At 42.9% G+C, this 15,074-nt stretch overlaps 1 protein-coding gene across 2 annotated transcripts in view; it reads right to left on the bottom strand.

Annotated features, from left to right (window-relative positions):
* stard9 (StAR-related lipid transfer (START) domain containing 9) overlaps window positions 1-15,074 on the bottom strand; it is a 70,080-nt gene that overhangs the window by 21,075 nt on the left and 33,931 nt on the right. The window contains exons 7-18 of one of the 2 annotated variants that reach the window (XM_063183750.1): window positions 14,557-14,669; window positions 12,301-12,443; window positions 9,232-9,299; window positions 8,248-8,345; window positions 7,539-7,769; window positions 6,463-6,560; window positions 5,970-6,080; window positions 5,144-5,221; window positions 4,815-4,892; window positions 3,310-3,489; window positions 1,438-1,492; window positions 601-726 (exon numbers count right to left, since the gene is read on the bottom strand). In XM_063183750.1, coding sequence (XP_063039820.1) covers window positions 601-726; window positions 1,438-1,492; window positions 3,310-3,489; window positions 4,815-4,892; window positions 5,144-5,221; window positions 5,970-6,080; window positions 6,463-6,560; window positions 7,539-7,769; window positions 8,248-8,345; window positions 9,232-9,299; window positions 12,301-12,443; window positions 14,557-14,669 — 1,379 coding nt within the window. The remainder of the gene's footprint in view (window positions 1-600; window positions 727-1,437; window positions 1,493-3,309; window positions 3,490-4,814; window positions 4,893-5,143; window positions 5,222-5,969; window positions 6,081-6,462; window positions 6,561-7,538; window positions 7,770-8,247; window positions 8,346-9,231; window positions 9,300-12,300; window positions 12,444-14,556; window positions 14,670-15,074) is intronic. The other variant, XM_063183752.1, reaches the window with a different exon arrangement.

Below are 15,074 nucleotides of genomic sequence, written 5' to 3'. Positions count from 1 at the left end.
GACTGAAGTTGTCATGCATTACTAAAGACTCTGTGTTTTGCCATAGTAGTGCGGTGCTACGAGAGTAAAGTCTTTTCAATGACTAGAACAGTGTTCCACTGGAACAGTACACATTATGAGGCTTTATAGCAGAGGTTCCCAACCTTTTCCAGCTTGAGGCCCAGGTGAAATTTTCACCAATGTTCAGGGCCCGCCTCTGGTACAATAATAAACGGTAACACTGTACAATAACATCCTATTCACAGCTTTATCAACACTTTATTAACATTTCATAACAATTAACATTTAACAAAGCATTTACAAATGTTTGTAAATGTGTAATAACCCAACTATGACTGCACAGTGGAGTAGGAATCAACCTCCACTGTGTGAGTTTTATGTGGTTTCATGCCATCTGGTCTTTGGAGGACAACTTTTAAGGGCCGCTGCAACTGTGCTGTGTCTGCTGTAAACATTTGTAAACATTTTGTTGATAATTAGTTCATTATTTATAAAGTGTTTATCAAGCTGTGAATAGGACGTTATTGTAAAGTGTTACCTAATAAGCAATACAACTCCAGCCCACAGTTGGAGAGTCACTGATTGAGAGTGTTAGATTACCTTGTGCAAGTCTGCAGGGGGCGGCCACTTCCCGCCCATTCACGGTGCACACCTGCTCCGGAGTTGGCCTCAAGGTCACAACGCCTCCTTGGTTCTCAATCTCACAGCTGGTACTACCTGGCAGGGCTGTGGATGCACATGGAACAGAATCCACTCAGGCACGAAAACCACATCCAGTTACACCTAATTCTACTGTCCCGGTTACATTCATTAGGTATTGTGTAACAAACAATGTAATAACATCTGACATTGTGTACTTGATAGGTTAGGGTTAGGTATGTACGGTGTACGTACATAATATTACATGTTGATACAAGTAGTTACACTTAAAGAGACACTGCAAAATAAAATTGTTACCCTGAGACTGTGATTCATACATTCATACAGGCACGGATGTCGTACAAGGGGGTATAGTCTGACTGAGTTACTAGGGCCCCGTGTGCATAGGGGGCCTGAACAGCGTCTGATTTATGTAGATATACATGTATGATTGGGGGTCCATTGGAGCTGATTGTCCATAGGGCCCACAAATTGCTGCAACGGCCCTGCATGCAGGTCCTAAAGTCCTAGATGTAAGTAACTGCACTTCTTCTTGGAGCTTGGAATCGTTTAAGCCCAAAACCAATAGTGAACTGTGGATTGACCTGAATGAATGAGAGTCTTCACAGACAACTCGTATACATTGCTGTAAAAAAACAGCTCTTTGAACTACGTTTACTGATGAAGTTGTTGAGATAATTTATGATTTATGCAATCATGCCAAATGCTTGGTATTTTTGGATGCTGTGTTGTTTACTAGTTTTATATATTTTAATCACATCCGTAATGTGGACTTACCTATCTGGGGCTCTTCCAGGTCAGTGGCTTGAGATCCAATTCTGGTTAACCCTTCCTGTAGCAGGTAATTAACAAACAAAGAAAACAAAAACAAAAACAAACACAAAAACATGAGCGGATGATGAGAGATGATGTAAGCATTAGTGAGCGCACAGCTGGCTGCGCCCAGTCAAACGCAAACATGAACACATGCACACACACACACACACACACAAAACTAAAAACATGTCTACGCTGCCGATATGAAAGTGCATTTCCTTAGTTTATATTCAGGAGCCTGTCTCCACGGCCTGGCTGGCTTCACTGAAGACGAGAGGCCTGAGAGGAGAGAGTGCTTGTTTACAGCTAGGGTCTATCTCCGTGGATAAAAGGCCTACTTATGTAAGGCCTTGCTCCAGGAGTGGAGCCGTGGTGTGGTCCCAGGTGGCCGAGAGCTGAGATAGGGGGAAGTAGGGGGCTTTCAGCTCCAAGCCTGCCTGAAAGGATGGAGGCTGGAATGGGGTAAGATTCGGCTCAGGGCCAGGCCTGTCATCAGCACAATCCATGGTGGCCCCATGGGGCTAACCCAGACGTCAGCGATAACATACCTCTGGGCCATTAGTCCAACACGAGTACAGGGCACAGGGAAGACGACAAAGGGGGGACAAAGGGGTTAGCTGTTCCGGGCCCAGGAAGAGTTTCTCTGTGTGTGTGTGTGTGTGTGTGTGTGTGTGTGTGTGTGTGTGTGTGTGTGTGTGTGTGTGTGTGTGTGTGTGTGTGTGTGTGTGTGTGTGTGTGTGTGTGTGTTTGTTGGGGGGTTTTGTTCAATATGGTCCACATTATATTGTATGTATTAAGTACATACAATATATGACTTTGTGCCGGGCCCGGCCAAAGCTTTCAGCATCCCTGACAGGGGGTAAAACATCTTGGGCTCAGACAGCAACGCATACAAAAGAAAAAAAGCTAAGTTAAGTCTAAGAGAGGAAAGTACTGAATAGTTGGAAGGAGAGAGGCGAGGGGAGGAGAGAGAACAAAAGCATGCAGTGTTACCTGCGATAGTGTTATCTCTGGGTTTTTTTGGCAGAGCAGAAGAATTACAAAGTAGAGGGAAGTGCAGAAAGTGAAGAATCTAATTTGCAAGAAATAGGGAAAAAGAGAGAAGAAAGCAAAGCTTGTATTATAATGAAGGCAAGAAGGTTAAATTAGCATGTGAAGTGATACAGTACCAATTTTTTAGGTGGAAGGCAATCTTACAGTGCGTGCAAAGAGGTGAGTTGTTAAACCAAAAAAGCAGAAATCTTTCCAAAATGGAAAAAAGAGAACATCAAAGTGGCTCCCAAGTTCACGTTTGATCACAGGAAGCTCCAAAAATAAGAAGCAGTTCTGTGACAAGCTTATCTACAGTACTTGATATGCCCACTACAAAGCAACCCCTGACAACATCAACCACGGGTCTGATAAAAACTGTTTAGTGCCCATTGCCAAAACACAAACAGGCCAGGATAAGCAGCAACAATACTAGTACAGTATATAATCACTAAATCATTAATATCTCTATTAACATTATATACCGTTGATATGACATGTCAACATCACAACAGCAGAATCAGGGACAGAGCTATATGGGTGGGTGAACAGGGCATTTGCCTGGGCCCTCCTGTATTGGTGGTGGGGGATATAGGCCCTGGTGGGGGTGTTCAGAAAGTTTTGTAGCCCTAAAATGTCTGTTTTTTTTGGTGGAAGACTGTGATTTAAAAAAAATCTTAATCGAGATGATATGTCGAGATATGTAAAAAAAAATGTGATATGACATTTTTGCCATATCGCCTGCCCCTAATGAGGTGCAATGCAATGAAATGAAATGAAATGAAATGTAATGGCACTATGTACCCTGAGGTGGTAGAAGGTGACCCCGGTGCTGAGCACATCACGGTCCAGGGCGATGAGGTGTGGCACCAGTGAGTGGACCAGGAAGCCGGCCCGGTCCCGATTTATGTCCACGCTGTACTGCTCCAGCAGCTCCCGCTTATGGCTCCAGCCCTCCGACCAGTCCTTTGTCAGCTGGTCCACCTGAGACAGGTAATGACATTGTCTTTAATCACTTTATTATTACTTCTTACTTGTTACATTGTTACTGGTCCTGTCTTGCATTTTAATGTATGTCTGGTTGAATGTCAGCCCTGTGTATGTCCATGTCTTTGTATGGGACAGAGAGAAACGCAATTTCAATTAAAGTTAATGAAAGATGAATCACCGCACACTGGTATCTTTGCTGGTAGTTTATTTGGTGAACAACGCGTTTCGCTACTGCTTCATCAGGTTCACTCTGTGTGAACCTGATGAAGCAGTAGCGAAACGCGTTGTTCACCAAATAAACTACCAGCAAAGATACCAGTGTGCGGTGATTCATCTTTCATTTACTTGGATTACTCTTACTGCACATCACCAGCACCTGGACAAGTGGTTGTGCACAGGGACGTTACTTTGAGCAATTTCAATTTATTTGTATGACCTGTGCATACGAAGAAACTGACAATAAAGGTTGACTTAACTTGACATTGTGGTATTTGTTGATTCCTCCTTCAATGACTGCATGCAGTTAAACCTTCACTAGCGTATTAGTAATCTACTTTTTCAGCCTTGAAATTGTGGTTCTAAAATTGTTCAACATAATTTGTAAACAGCACATGACTGATGAGAAAAGCTTGTTATTCTATTTATGCATTGTTATGCCTTTATTTGAAAAGACAATCTGGGGTGGTGACAGGAAGCGAGTAGGAGAGAGAGAGATGGGGGAGTATCGGAAATCCCTTGGTCCCCGGCGTAACAGTACAGTGCCTTAGCCATTTGAGCCAGGGCCAAGGCCTAAGAGAAAAACTTCTTAAATTGTTTAAAGGATGTTTAAAAGGAGCGTCAATGGGAAAGTTGTCCCAAGGTTGCACACGATTGAAAAGATGTGGAAGGGGGCTGATCTGCGTGTGGCGGTTACCATGAAAGTGTGACGAATCTAACTGATGGCTAGGAACGATGCGGTTGGAAATGAGATAGCCTGGTTATTTGTGGAAGAAATGGGCAGGATTTCATGGCTGTCTTGATTATTTTTCTATTTCTAAACACTAGGAATGGAAATAAAACCGATACTGAGAAGTACTGTTTGTTCAACTAAATCATGTGCCAAAAAACATTAACATTATGAACAAGGTGGAACAGACTTCAACTTCCTTCCACATTAAAAGAGCTCAAATCAATTCCATACAAAGAATAACCAGAGTGAACAACATCCCTTGTTTTATAAGCATGACAATAATATAGTTGAAAGTACTGACAATTAATTCATTAGATATAATGATGATTACATGGATCTAATGTGAAATCTATTGAAAGAGGTTTCTCACCTTGAGCTCATTCTGTAGCACAATATCCGACAGGCTCCCGTCTCTCTCGTCGCTCAAAGATGGGCTGGGGTTTCGCTGCTGTAGGCACAATACGGAGGCAGGGTTATATATTTTTTGCTTCTTGCTTTTCTTCTTTGCAAAGGTTTTCACACCATTCAAGCTGCGAATAATGTAGCTATAGAATTAGCTAAAGAAAGTTAACGACATAAAGCACCTGTCTAATTTCTAAAAGCAAGATGGAGGTATAGTTCATATTGCTTTACAATCTGCCAACAGCATAACACTAAATGCTTATACTATGTACTGTATAAGAGCAAACTGCAACGTACCATTTCAAAGCCGAGCAGCATGGTCTTCAGACGATCAATCTCCTCGCGCAGTTCCCTGATCAGCCTCACGTTGGCGTCCTACAGAAGGAACCATACAACAATACACAATGGTGGAAATACAAGCCACACAATAGTACACAATGGTGGACACACAGTTTGCAGCAAGACACACAGATTAAAAAAGAGGAAAAGTTAAGTGCTGCATTGGGTCAACTGTTTGAAGAAAAATCAGGTGCTCTTCAGAAAGGACATGAGAAACTTCAGTACATAGTTTGTGACTATCCCACATATATGAAAACAGTAGGCTCCTTGTTGAAGGAGGTAGTCAGAAGGATCCAAGCGAGGCACTCTGACTTTGGTGAAAAAAGTTACAATTAATGGATAACGCCTATGCGTTTCGACTGCAAACCAGTCGTCATCATTTTTGCCCTGATGAAGACGGGTACAAACTATGTACTGAAGTCACAGATTAAAGTTTGGACGCATGGCATATAATCATTTGGATAAGCAGAATCTTGGACCCTGAGGGGGGAAGTACAGGCCGTGGTTGAAGTGGGGGGGAAACTCAGTTCCCCCACCTCTTAATTTTCATCATCAGAGTTCCTGCCCTAATCTTCTGCGCCACATTTTATAAGTGGCGAGGGTTCCTTCACTTATTTTTGGATGATATAATCGGACAGTTAGGGCTCCTGCACTTCTTTTTCTCCACTTCAAGCAGTGAGTAAAGGATTGAAAAACAAGCACGCACGCACACATAAGAGGACAAGAGGACACTGATAAGGGGACACTGAGCAGACTGGACTCTATAATGGACAATTATAATCACCCCTTGCACTCTGTCTTTGCCCAACAAAGAAGCCTGTTTAGCTACAGATTCCGTGCCATCTCCTGCAAGACAGACAGGCTGCGAAGGTCCTTTGTTCCCAGGGCCATCCAGCTATTTAATAGTTCACAAAATAATGATACAGAGAGAGAGATAGTCATAGGTGACTGGACAGCATAGCTATATATCTACCTCACACCTATCTCTATCTTTCTCCTTTACGGTAGCAGCTGATCTGCCAAATCCCATCCCCCACCATCTGCGCCTGGTATATGACTTGCCTATGCCTGCTGATTAACCCCCCCATTATTGCACTGAGAGACTCTTAATAGATGAATGTTTAATATTTGTGAATTAATTTGCGTGTGTGTATGCTACAAGAAACCTGAATTTCCTTCGGGATTAATTCATTTCACTCTACTCTCTACTCTACTCATATGCACACACACATGCACGCACGCACGACAACACCAAGGACCAAGGTAAACGTTCCCACCTCGTTGACGCGGGGCTTGTTGACGATGTTCCTGGCGTGCGCGGCGTAGCGCAGGGTGCTGACGGTCTCGCTGTAGCTGCTGCAGGAGGGGGAAACGGCTGCAGGAGGAGACAAAAGATGAATGATGGTGATCAGGGAAGCAAATGGGTCAGTTGTTCCGGGCCCAGGGAGAGAGAGGACCCAAAATTGGGTTTTCTTTAGTAGCTATGTATTGGGTGGGGCGACCCTTTCACAACAAAAAGAAAAAACCTAACCCTACTTAGCATCTGCACTTGTTGTTCTGTATATTTCCTGTGCACTTTGTATCTGCTAGTGATGTTGGCTATGATTATGCCCTCGATTGTGAGTCTCTTTGGTTAAAAAAGTGTCTGCCAAATGCAATGTATTGTAAATGTACACGTAATGTTATGTCTTTGTCCAGGGCCCGGCAAATGTTGTCAGCGGCCCTGATGGTGATGAAGAAGACAACAACAATCTTTCCAAATTCAAGCATCCCCACTTCCCATTCCAGAGCTCCATTCCCCCGGTCTGGACGAGTGACAAGGGCAATATTTACAGGCCCCGAGTCCTGACTACATAGCAACAGGCCCTGGTTATCGTTAAATACAGATAATATTTGGAGGCCTGGGGCTGGGGGTATTGGGATAAGACTCCTGTGGATGTCCAGTGAGGCTCCAAGATTAACAGACTAACACAGTACGGTTCTTTTTTAATTTATTTATTATTATAATTTTTTTTTGCTTTGCCCCTCTTTTGTCCCTAAGAATATTCCAATTAGCAAACATTTTGTGCCCATTAATTTTGCTGAATTTCAACATGAAATCAGTAAAAACATGTATTATAAATACCAGTAAAAACATGTATTAACCATATAAGTGTTGACTTAAACATACCCCATCAAGCTGTTAAAAATGTTCAAAGTCATGGTCCCCTGTCGATAGAATTTAGAATTAGAATATCTAGAAATATTCTAGATAGTGAGCCTGGAGTGTCACCGTAGTATGGATGGGCCCAAGCCAACTACAGTGCTCACTGGCTATCATGGAGTTGTCTGCCAGGCTAACTACAGTACTCACTGGCTATCATGATGGTTTTGGAGTTGCCGCCCAGGCTGTCCTTGAGGAGCCAGGTCAGAACAGAGTCCCTGTAGGGGATGAAGCAGTGCCTCCGGCCACCGCCCCCACCTCCACCACCACTGCCACTAGAGCTGGACATGCTGCTGCCGCCGCCTCCTAGCAGGCTCCCCTCCGCCTCGCTCGCCACGCTGTTGATGCTCGGACAGCTGCTGAACATCTGCGAGTTTTGGGCTGCCGACAGATTAGACAGATAGACAGAGGAGATGGTGAGAAAAAACGGTGCCAAGCTATGCAAGTGTGTGTGGGTTTATGGGTGTGTGGGGTTTGTGTGTGCGTGCGTGCATGTGTGTGTGTGTGTGCGTGCATGTAATGTGCGTGCGTGTATGTGTGTGTGTAAACAGAAAAGTAGAAAAAAGAATAGAGTAGAGAGTATAACAGAACACTGAATTCACCATTTCCACAAAATAAAAAGCGAAAAAATAAATAATGCATAAATTAATCAACCACTTTACCAATGAATAAATCAATAGGCCTACCAAATCACTCTCTGATTAGCAGTCAATTATCACCAGTCAGTCTACAGTAAAACGGAAATGTTCATTTAACATAGGATCAACATTGTGAGTGTTAAATTTGACACTCAAAGAGTTATAGTAACACTGGGAAAATGTATTGTGAATTAGCAGCTTGGTGTAGGTGTGCTGCTTACCCAGGGCAGAGATGACAATGCCCAGTGTGACCAGGGACTTGTTGATGTTGGCCCCCTCTGTGATGCGATCCCTGCAGTACTGTGGATCAGCCCTCTCACTGTATATCAGAGAAACAAGAAACAACAAGCACAGAAAATATGCAGTGTTATTTCAACACCAACCTGAGAATATTCTCATATTAGTGTGATGTGCATTTTCCTTCACAGTGTTATTAGACAGTTAACACTAAAGTCAAATGGGATGATTTTAGTGTTACATTCAACCCTGAGTGTTAAATTAATATTGTTAAACCATATATTTACAACTGTCTAAGGGTTCATTCAACACCCAAATTGTTGAACTAGCAGTATTCTAAGAAAAGTGTAGGATTAACACTGTAATTTTGCTGTGAGTAAGCAGAAAACACAACCAACTCTCCTAAACCACCAACATCTCTCGTATGACCCGTGGGACCTATTAGAGCAGCAGCATAGCCTTCACACTAAAGATACACTGCACATTGTTATGCACATGCCCAATTACACTAACAAAGTCAAGTTTCAAGATAAAAACTTGAGCAGGTCCCAAATCAAAACTTGAGAAGAAAGGGGTAAGAATTCGCAAACTTCTTATGGGTTAATGTATTGACGAAAGCAACATTTCAAAGGCACTGTGAGGATGGCAGGCCCCAGGGGCAGGCCTCTTTCTCCTTATCCTGTCCGCATTCTTTTATGTTTTGTAAAATGCCTGAAGATCATCTATAATCGAAATACTCTTTTATTCAGTACAACAACTCTTTTGCAAGCAGTGTGCAAACCATTTCCCTGTTAAAAATAAGTGTCCAGCAGATGGCAGTATGTACACAGACTACAGTAGAGAGGTTCTGAGAGCACTCCAGAGGTATTTAAAAAGCCAGGCATGATGACGAAGATGTCCTGGTGGTCACAGCAGGGTCATAGCCAAGCAATGATGAGTCGAGAGGTAAGAGAAGGAAGTGACCTCACCTGCCGGCCAAGTCCACCAGATTGATCTTGCTCACGATCTCCGAGGGGAGGTTGTTCTCCAAGGTGGCCTGGTAACAATTAAAAAGCACACATGGCCGTCAGAGGATTCAACTTGAACCAGCACACAAATAGGAACAGAATAGAATGTATTTTACTCTCCCTATTTACAGTTTGAAATCATACTACAGTAGGGAACAGTCAAACTAATTTTGAATATGTAATTGGACAAGAAGCATTCTACGTATCTATAGCCATGGAATACATTACCAAAACCACTCTCACTCATGTTATAATACTTAATTATACAGTAGGAGCCTCTTATTTTGTACCGTGTTTTCTTGACTGCACCTTGACTTTTCATTACATTACTGTACATTACATCACATTACATTACAATACACTTAGCTGTCGCTCTTATCCAAAGTGTTTTACAGTTGTTTGCAGGGTATTGGTTACAGTCCCTGGAGCAGTATGGGGGTTAGGTGCTTTACTCAAGGGCAAAGGGAGTGGAAGGGTGGGATTCAAACCTGCAACCCTCTGATTTAAAGTGCATGTCTAAAACCATTAGGCCACGTCTGACCCCTGCAAGGTCCACGTAGAAACACCTTGGAAATCATATGAAAGCCGCATGGTGTGCACATGGAACTGGGGAAAAGAAGTGGCTCCTGCAGCACACATCTCACTCTTCACTCAGTGCAACATGAAAACAAGCAAGCAAACAAGGAAAACCCATTTGGCTGCTGACTGTGTCCCATTCCTCCTGTTACTCAAGTTGCTACAGTTGAAGCAATGGCAGCCACAGCAGCTGCAGGGGTGGCTTATGTATGCTATCTGCAGGGGCAGATCTAGCCATTTTGGGGCCCTAGGCAAAATATAAACATGGGGCTTTCAAAAGTCTTAATATAGACATCAAATTCTGAGTTTTGGTACAATTTTAGTGTTTTGACTCATATAGGCTATGTATATCTCTGATTACTTTACATAAGTGACAAATTAAGATCAAGCCTATGTTTTTGTGTGTTTACCATGAAGAATGTTACAGTCAGGGGGCTCTATGGAGGACAAATTGGTCAGGGCCCTAGGCAATTGCCTAGATTTGCTTAATGGAAAGTCCGCCTCTGGCTGTCTGTGTTCCTCATCATCCCTGTTGAGAGCCCTCTCCGGGATGGGACGCTCCTGAATCTACGAACGGTACATGGTAACCCGCAAGCCAGCGTGATTTATGAAACATTCACAGCGGGTGCCGTTACATCATACTGTAGCACGCTTTGCGTGCGCCAATTTTTTTCTGTGTTTAACGTTATGCCTTTCTGTATCAGGTCCAAGAAAGAAAGAGTGTAAAAATAAATGAGGCCCTTTGGTTAAGTGAAAGTGTTGTTAAAGTGAAATGTATAGATGCGGGTCGGGCAGCCCACAGAACTTGTTGTGGAAGAATGTGCTGAGCAGATCTCAAATGCGCTTTCCATTCGCAGCCGACCGGGATGATTTACGGGAGGTAAAACAGTGCCATGCTTGTGTTCTTGACATCTACCATATTGCCTTCAGCTACTGCAGACAATTCGAGCTAACCTACAGTTAGCAACTGAATTTCAGCAATTGAAGAAAATTGATAAATGCTAATGAAATTCACAACGTGGTTAGCTTTCTTTTAGCACTTCTGCAGGCCAAGGAGGGAAAATGTGGATGCCATGTTGACAGTCTGACTTGTGAGTTCACCCGTCCTCACGGAGCGCAGCAGTGCAAGAGGGACTCTGCATCAAACGGTCGTATCAAGACCAGGTGATGTAATGCTTTCTGAGAAATACAATCTCCCAGAGTCTGCTATTAATTCATTACAAATCATTCAAAAGTAAACAGCTTTCAGGGGACAGCTCAAGACTTGTGGACACAGCTGTTTGATGGCGGTCTACGTCGGGTTTAACAGCACTGCTGCTTGATGGCAGTCTACGTTGGGGTTAACAGCACAGTTGCCAAATAGGCTACTGCACATCGTGGGCAAATAATGCCACCACTCATAATGACAGGCTCACTGTTCTACAGTTACAGAAAAAGGTATAATTTACAAGATGTAGTTTTCCACCCTTACATGAGGATTTTCTCTTCCAAATGCTTAGCTTCAGTGTAACACCATAGCCGTTCTTGTTATCCTTTTAGTTCTTGGAGTGACTGAATTGTAGCTCTTTTGTGCAGATGGGATTACGGGTGATCCCACACACTGCTTGTATGAAATGAACGATATCATAACAACATTGCTATGATACTACCCAAATAGCATATTCAGATACTCTATGCACATTACCTTTTTGTAACAACAAGCTTATCATAGACAATATTGGGTAGTCGTGGCCTATGGGCTTTAGATCAGAGGGTTTCAGGTTCGAATCCCTTCCACTCCATGGCTGCGGGGTACTTGAGCGAGGCACCTAGCCTTCACACTGCTTCAAGGACTCTAACCAATACCCTGTGCTTAAAATAACTGTAAGTCGCCCTGGATACAAGCGTCAGCTAAGACTAATGTAATGTAATGTAATGTAATACATAGAGGCTCTGCATGAAAGGGTTGAAGGTGTAGGAGCTAACAGGATGTTAACAGGATGTTTACTAGTTGAGGAGCATGTGTGAGGATGCGTGTGCCCTGACATCATAGCTGGCAATAGGCACAAGTAGTGAGCTCCCATGAAGGAATTAGAGAAGAGCGTGGTCATGGGTAATGAGTAAGATGACACATCTTTGGCATTTGGGTTGTGGAGAGAAGGGACTGTTTACATAAAACCTTGAATAAATGGTTTCATATAATATACCTAAATCATTCCATACATTGTTACTTTAGTACATCACAACATACAATTGAGCCAGATTACATATAGCCACAAGACTATTTTTTCTCTGTAGGTCCCTGGACAGGAATTGATGTTGAGTTCATTTGCATTTGTGTAAGATGTTGAGTTATTTTTTATACACATTTGAATTTTGAAAGTGGGAGGTGGGGTCGTGAAAATATTCTTAGGTCCAAAAGGGAGTGCCAGCAGAAAAAGTTTCGGAACCACTGGCCTGACACTAGAAACTCACCTGTGTGTACTGGATGGTGAAGATGGCATGTGACCGACTGCTGGCGTCATGGACGTGGGTTGCCGCGGTGATGCGGTTGCTGATGCCTCTCTCCAGCAAATCCAGCGTCTGCTTGTAGTCCGTCACTTGGTGCTGGGACAGACCTGGGTGACACAACCACACAACATCTTGTGACACACTAGACAAATAAGATCTACTAGAGTAGTTTATTAGATGAACCTCTACCCAATAGGGTAAACAGGAAATGGGATTAGATTTGCAATAAGCAAAACGTAATATTTTCATAACTTAATATCGTGAAAAGTCCATTAAGAAGTTACATGAAATGAGGAAGCACATTATTTGATATATTCTCCTTTTTGTTGATAGTGTGTGAATCAAATGCAGTTGTCCAGAGCTGGATACTGTGTAGGGATGGTACAAACCGCACCGAAAACCGAAACGGTACAATTCACACACCATACCGAACCGTGAAATGCAGTCCGTGGCAAACCGCAATTCATGTACTGCTCAGAAAAATATGTAAAGCAGAGAATCTAGGAGTATCTTATCCGGTCTCTCTGATTAACACATTAGCATTTAAGACCAATCAGAGGATGACACAATTAAAATCACACCATTTTCACATTATAAGCCTATACAAACCATATGTAGAATATTTAGTGATAAGTCTGATCACTTGAAAGAGGGCACTTTATAATTGCAGTTATATAATGTGGTTTAATATTCCCCGTGCACCATTTATTATGAACTAAAAAAAAGGAACCGTAGAGAACCGAAAACCGTGACCTTGATACCGTGATATGAACCGAACCGTGAATTTTGTGAACCGTTCCACACCTAATACTGTGTGTACATCACTCATGACCTGAGTCACGTTTCCTGTCCATGAGAAAATGGCGAGACCAAGGCAAGAGGAGGAAGTGATGACTTTGACCATCTTCATTTTACACAGGAGACTAATCATTCAATCTTTAAGCCAATCTAACTAGTTGTCGTCTTTGACCTGGAGATGTTTTCAAAACAACATAGACCCTTATGGAAAAGTACTGAGACAAAAATGAATGCCGAAGGACAATTCACGCTGGTACAACTTAATCAAACACTAAAATCATTTTGGAAATATGAGAAATATGGTGATCAAAAAACAATAAAAAGATAGTCTTCCATTAACTGACTGGAGGAAAAGCTGTGTGTGTGTGTGTGTGTGTGTGTGTGTGTGTGTGTGTGTGTGTGTGTGTGTGTGTGTGTGTGTGTGTGTGTGTGTGTGTGTGTGTGTGTGTGTGTGTTAGTAGTCAGGTCCTTGGAGGCACGGGTAACTGAGGTCACTTCCTATAAGGCTCAGAGCTACCTCCTGCGGCACACAATGACTGGATGTCGGACCAGAAGGAGTGGAGGAGGACGGAAAGAGACAGAGAGAGAGAGAGAGAGAGAGAGAGAGAGAGAGAGAGAGCGAGAGAGAGAGTGAGAGAGAGAGAGAGAGAGAGAGACAGATCGAGAGACAGACAGACAGACAGACAGACAGACAGACAAAGGGAGGAGAAAGAGAAGAATAATGCAAAAGAAAAACAAAGACTAAGACGAAATGAAATAAATAAGACAGGGGAAAAGAGAGGGGATGACAGAGACTTCCTCAAAACCCCAGTTGCCATCACACTTTTTCCAAAGTCTGGGCTTCTTTAAATTCTTGGACAACTTTCACGCTCGCAGCCGACCGGGTACTTAGTCAGCCTTTAAAAATCCCAAGCAGCCATCTCAGCATCAGTGGCTCTGCCAAGAAGATCTCCCCCAAGCAGAAAGGGGAAGCACGGGGTGGCGGAAGCAGCAAAGCAAAGAGGAAGGATGGAACAAAAGACTATCCAACCCCATTTGAAACCACCAGATATGGTGACGTGGCTATGCTAAGGTCTGCAGATTTGGGACACATGATTCCATGTGCATAAAGGAGAATATGATGTTTTAAAGTTAGTGTTTATGGTGAATTGACAAACGTTTTTGTTGTAGCACCCGTCAGGGTGGTACAACAACAGCCAATGCCACCATTGTATGGATTAAATTATTTTTTGTTTTGTTTTTAGTGCATAAGCTAATACACATATTTATGGCAGTAGTGTACATAAATGACCAATTACTAATTCATTTATGGGAATTAGCTGTGGATGTACCACCTGACACATGAGCCCAAAAAAGTCATTGACCCACATACAGTGTGTCTATAAGCCATTTGGATGTAAGACGTGTTAGTGTTCAGCTCACCCTGCACGTATGGGCCGGTCTCCGGGTGTTCCCTCACCCTCAGCACAGCCGGCTTCTTCTGGTCCCCATCCCTCAGCAGGTCCCTCACACGCTCATTATAGATCTCCAGGAAACTACACAGAGGTGTCAAAAGTAAAAGTAAATTCAGTACAACACTCGCACTAGCACATGATATTACAACACTACAACATTAGTACAACACAACACAAGCACAACACTAGCACAAAATATTTCATAGCCGTTACACCATTTACTTCACTGTACCTAATGAGGTAGACAGACTGTGTTGTTACTGAAAAACACTAAAAACCTAACAAGAACCCATCACAAACTTGATCCAACTAGAGCATAGTCAGCAGATCGTAAGAGAAGTACACAGGTCTACTTTTTACTTAGATAAGTTACCTGTATTGGGGGAAAATTGCATTTCTTTTATTACTTTTGACACCTCTGGAAACTACACAGAGAACAGTCAGACTAGATGGCTAATCAGGAGAGGAAGAAGACAGGCATTAAGA

This window comes from Engraulis encrasicolus, chromosome 19 (assembly GCF_034702125.1).
Source record: "Engraulis encrasicolus isolate BLACKSEA-1 chromosome 19, IST_EnEncr_1.0, whole genome shotgun sequence".
NCBI lineage: Eukaryota > Metazoa > Chordata > Actinopteri > Clupeiformes > Engraulidae > Engraulis > Engraulis encrasicolus.
The sequence above is the reverse complement of the archived record's forward strand: the minus strand, read 5'-3'. Positions and strand labels throughout refer to the sequence as shown.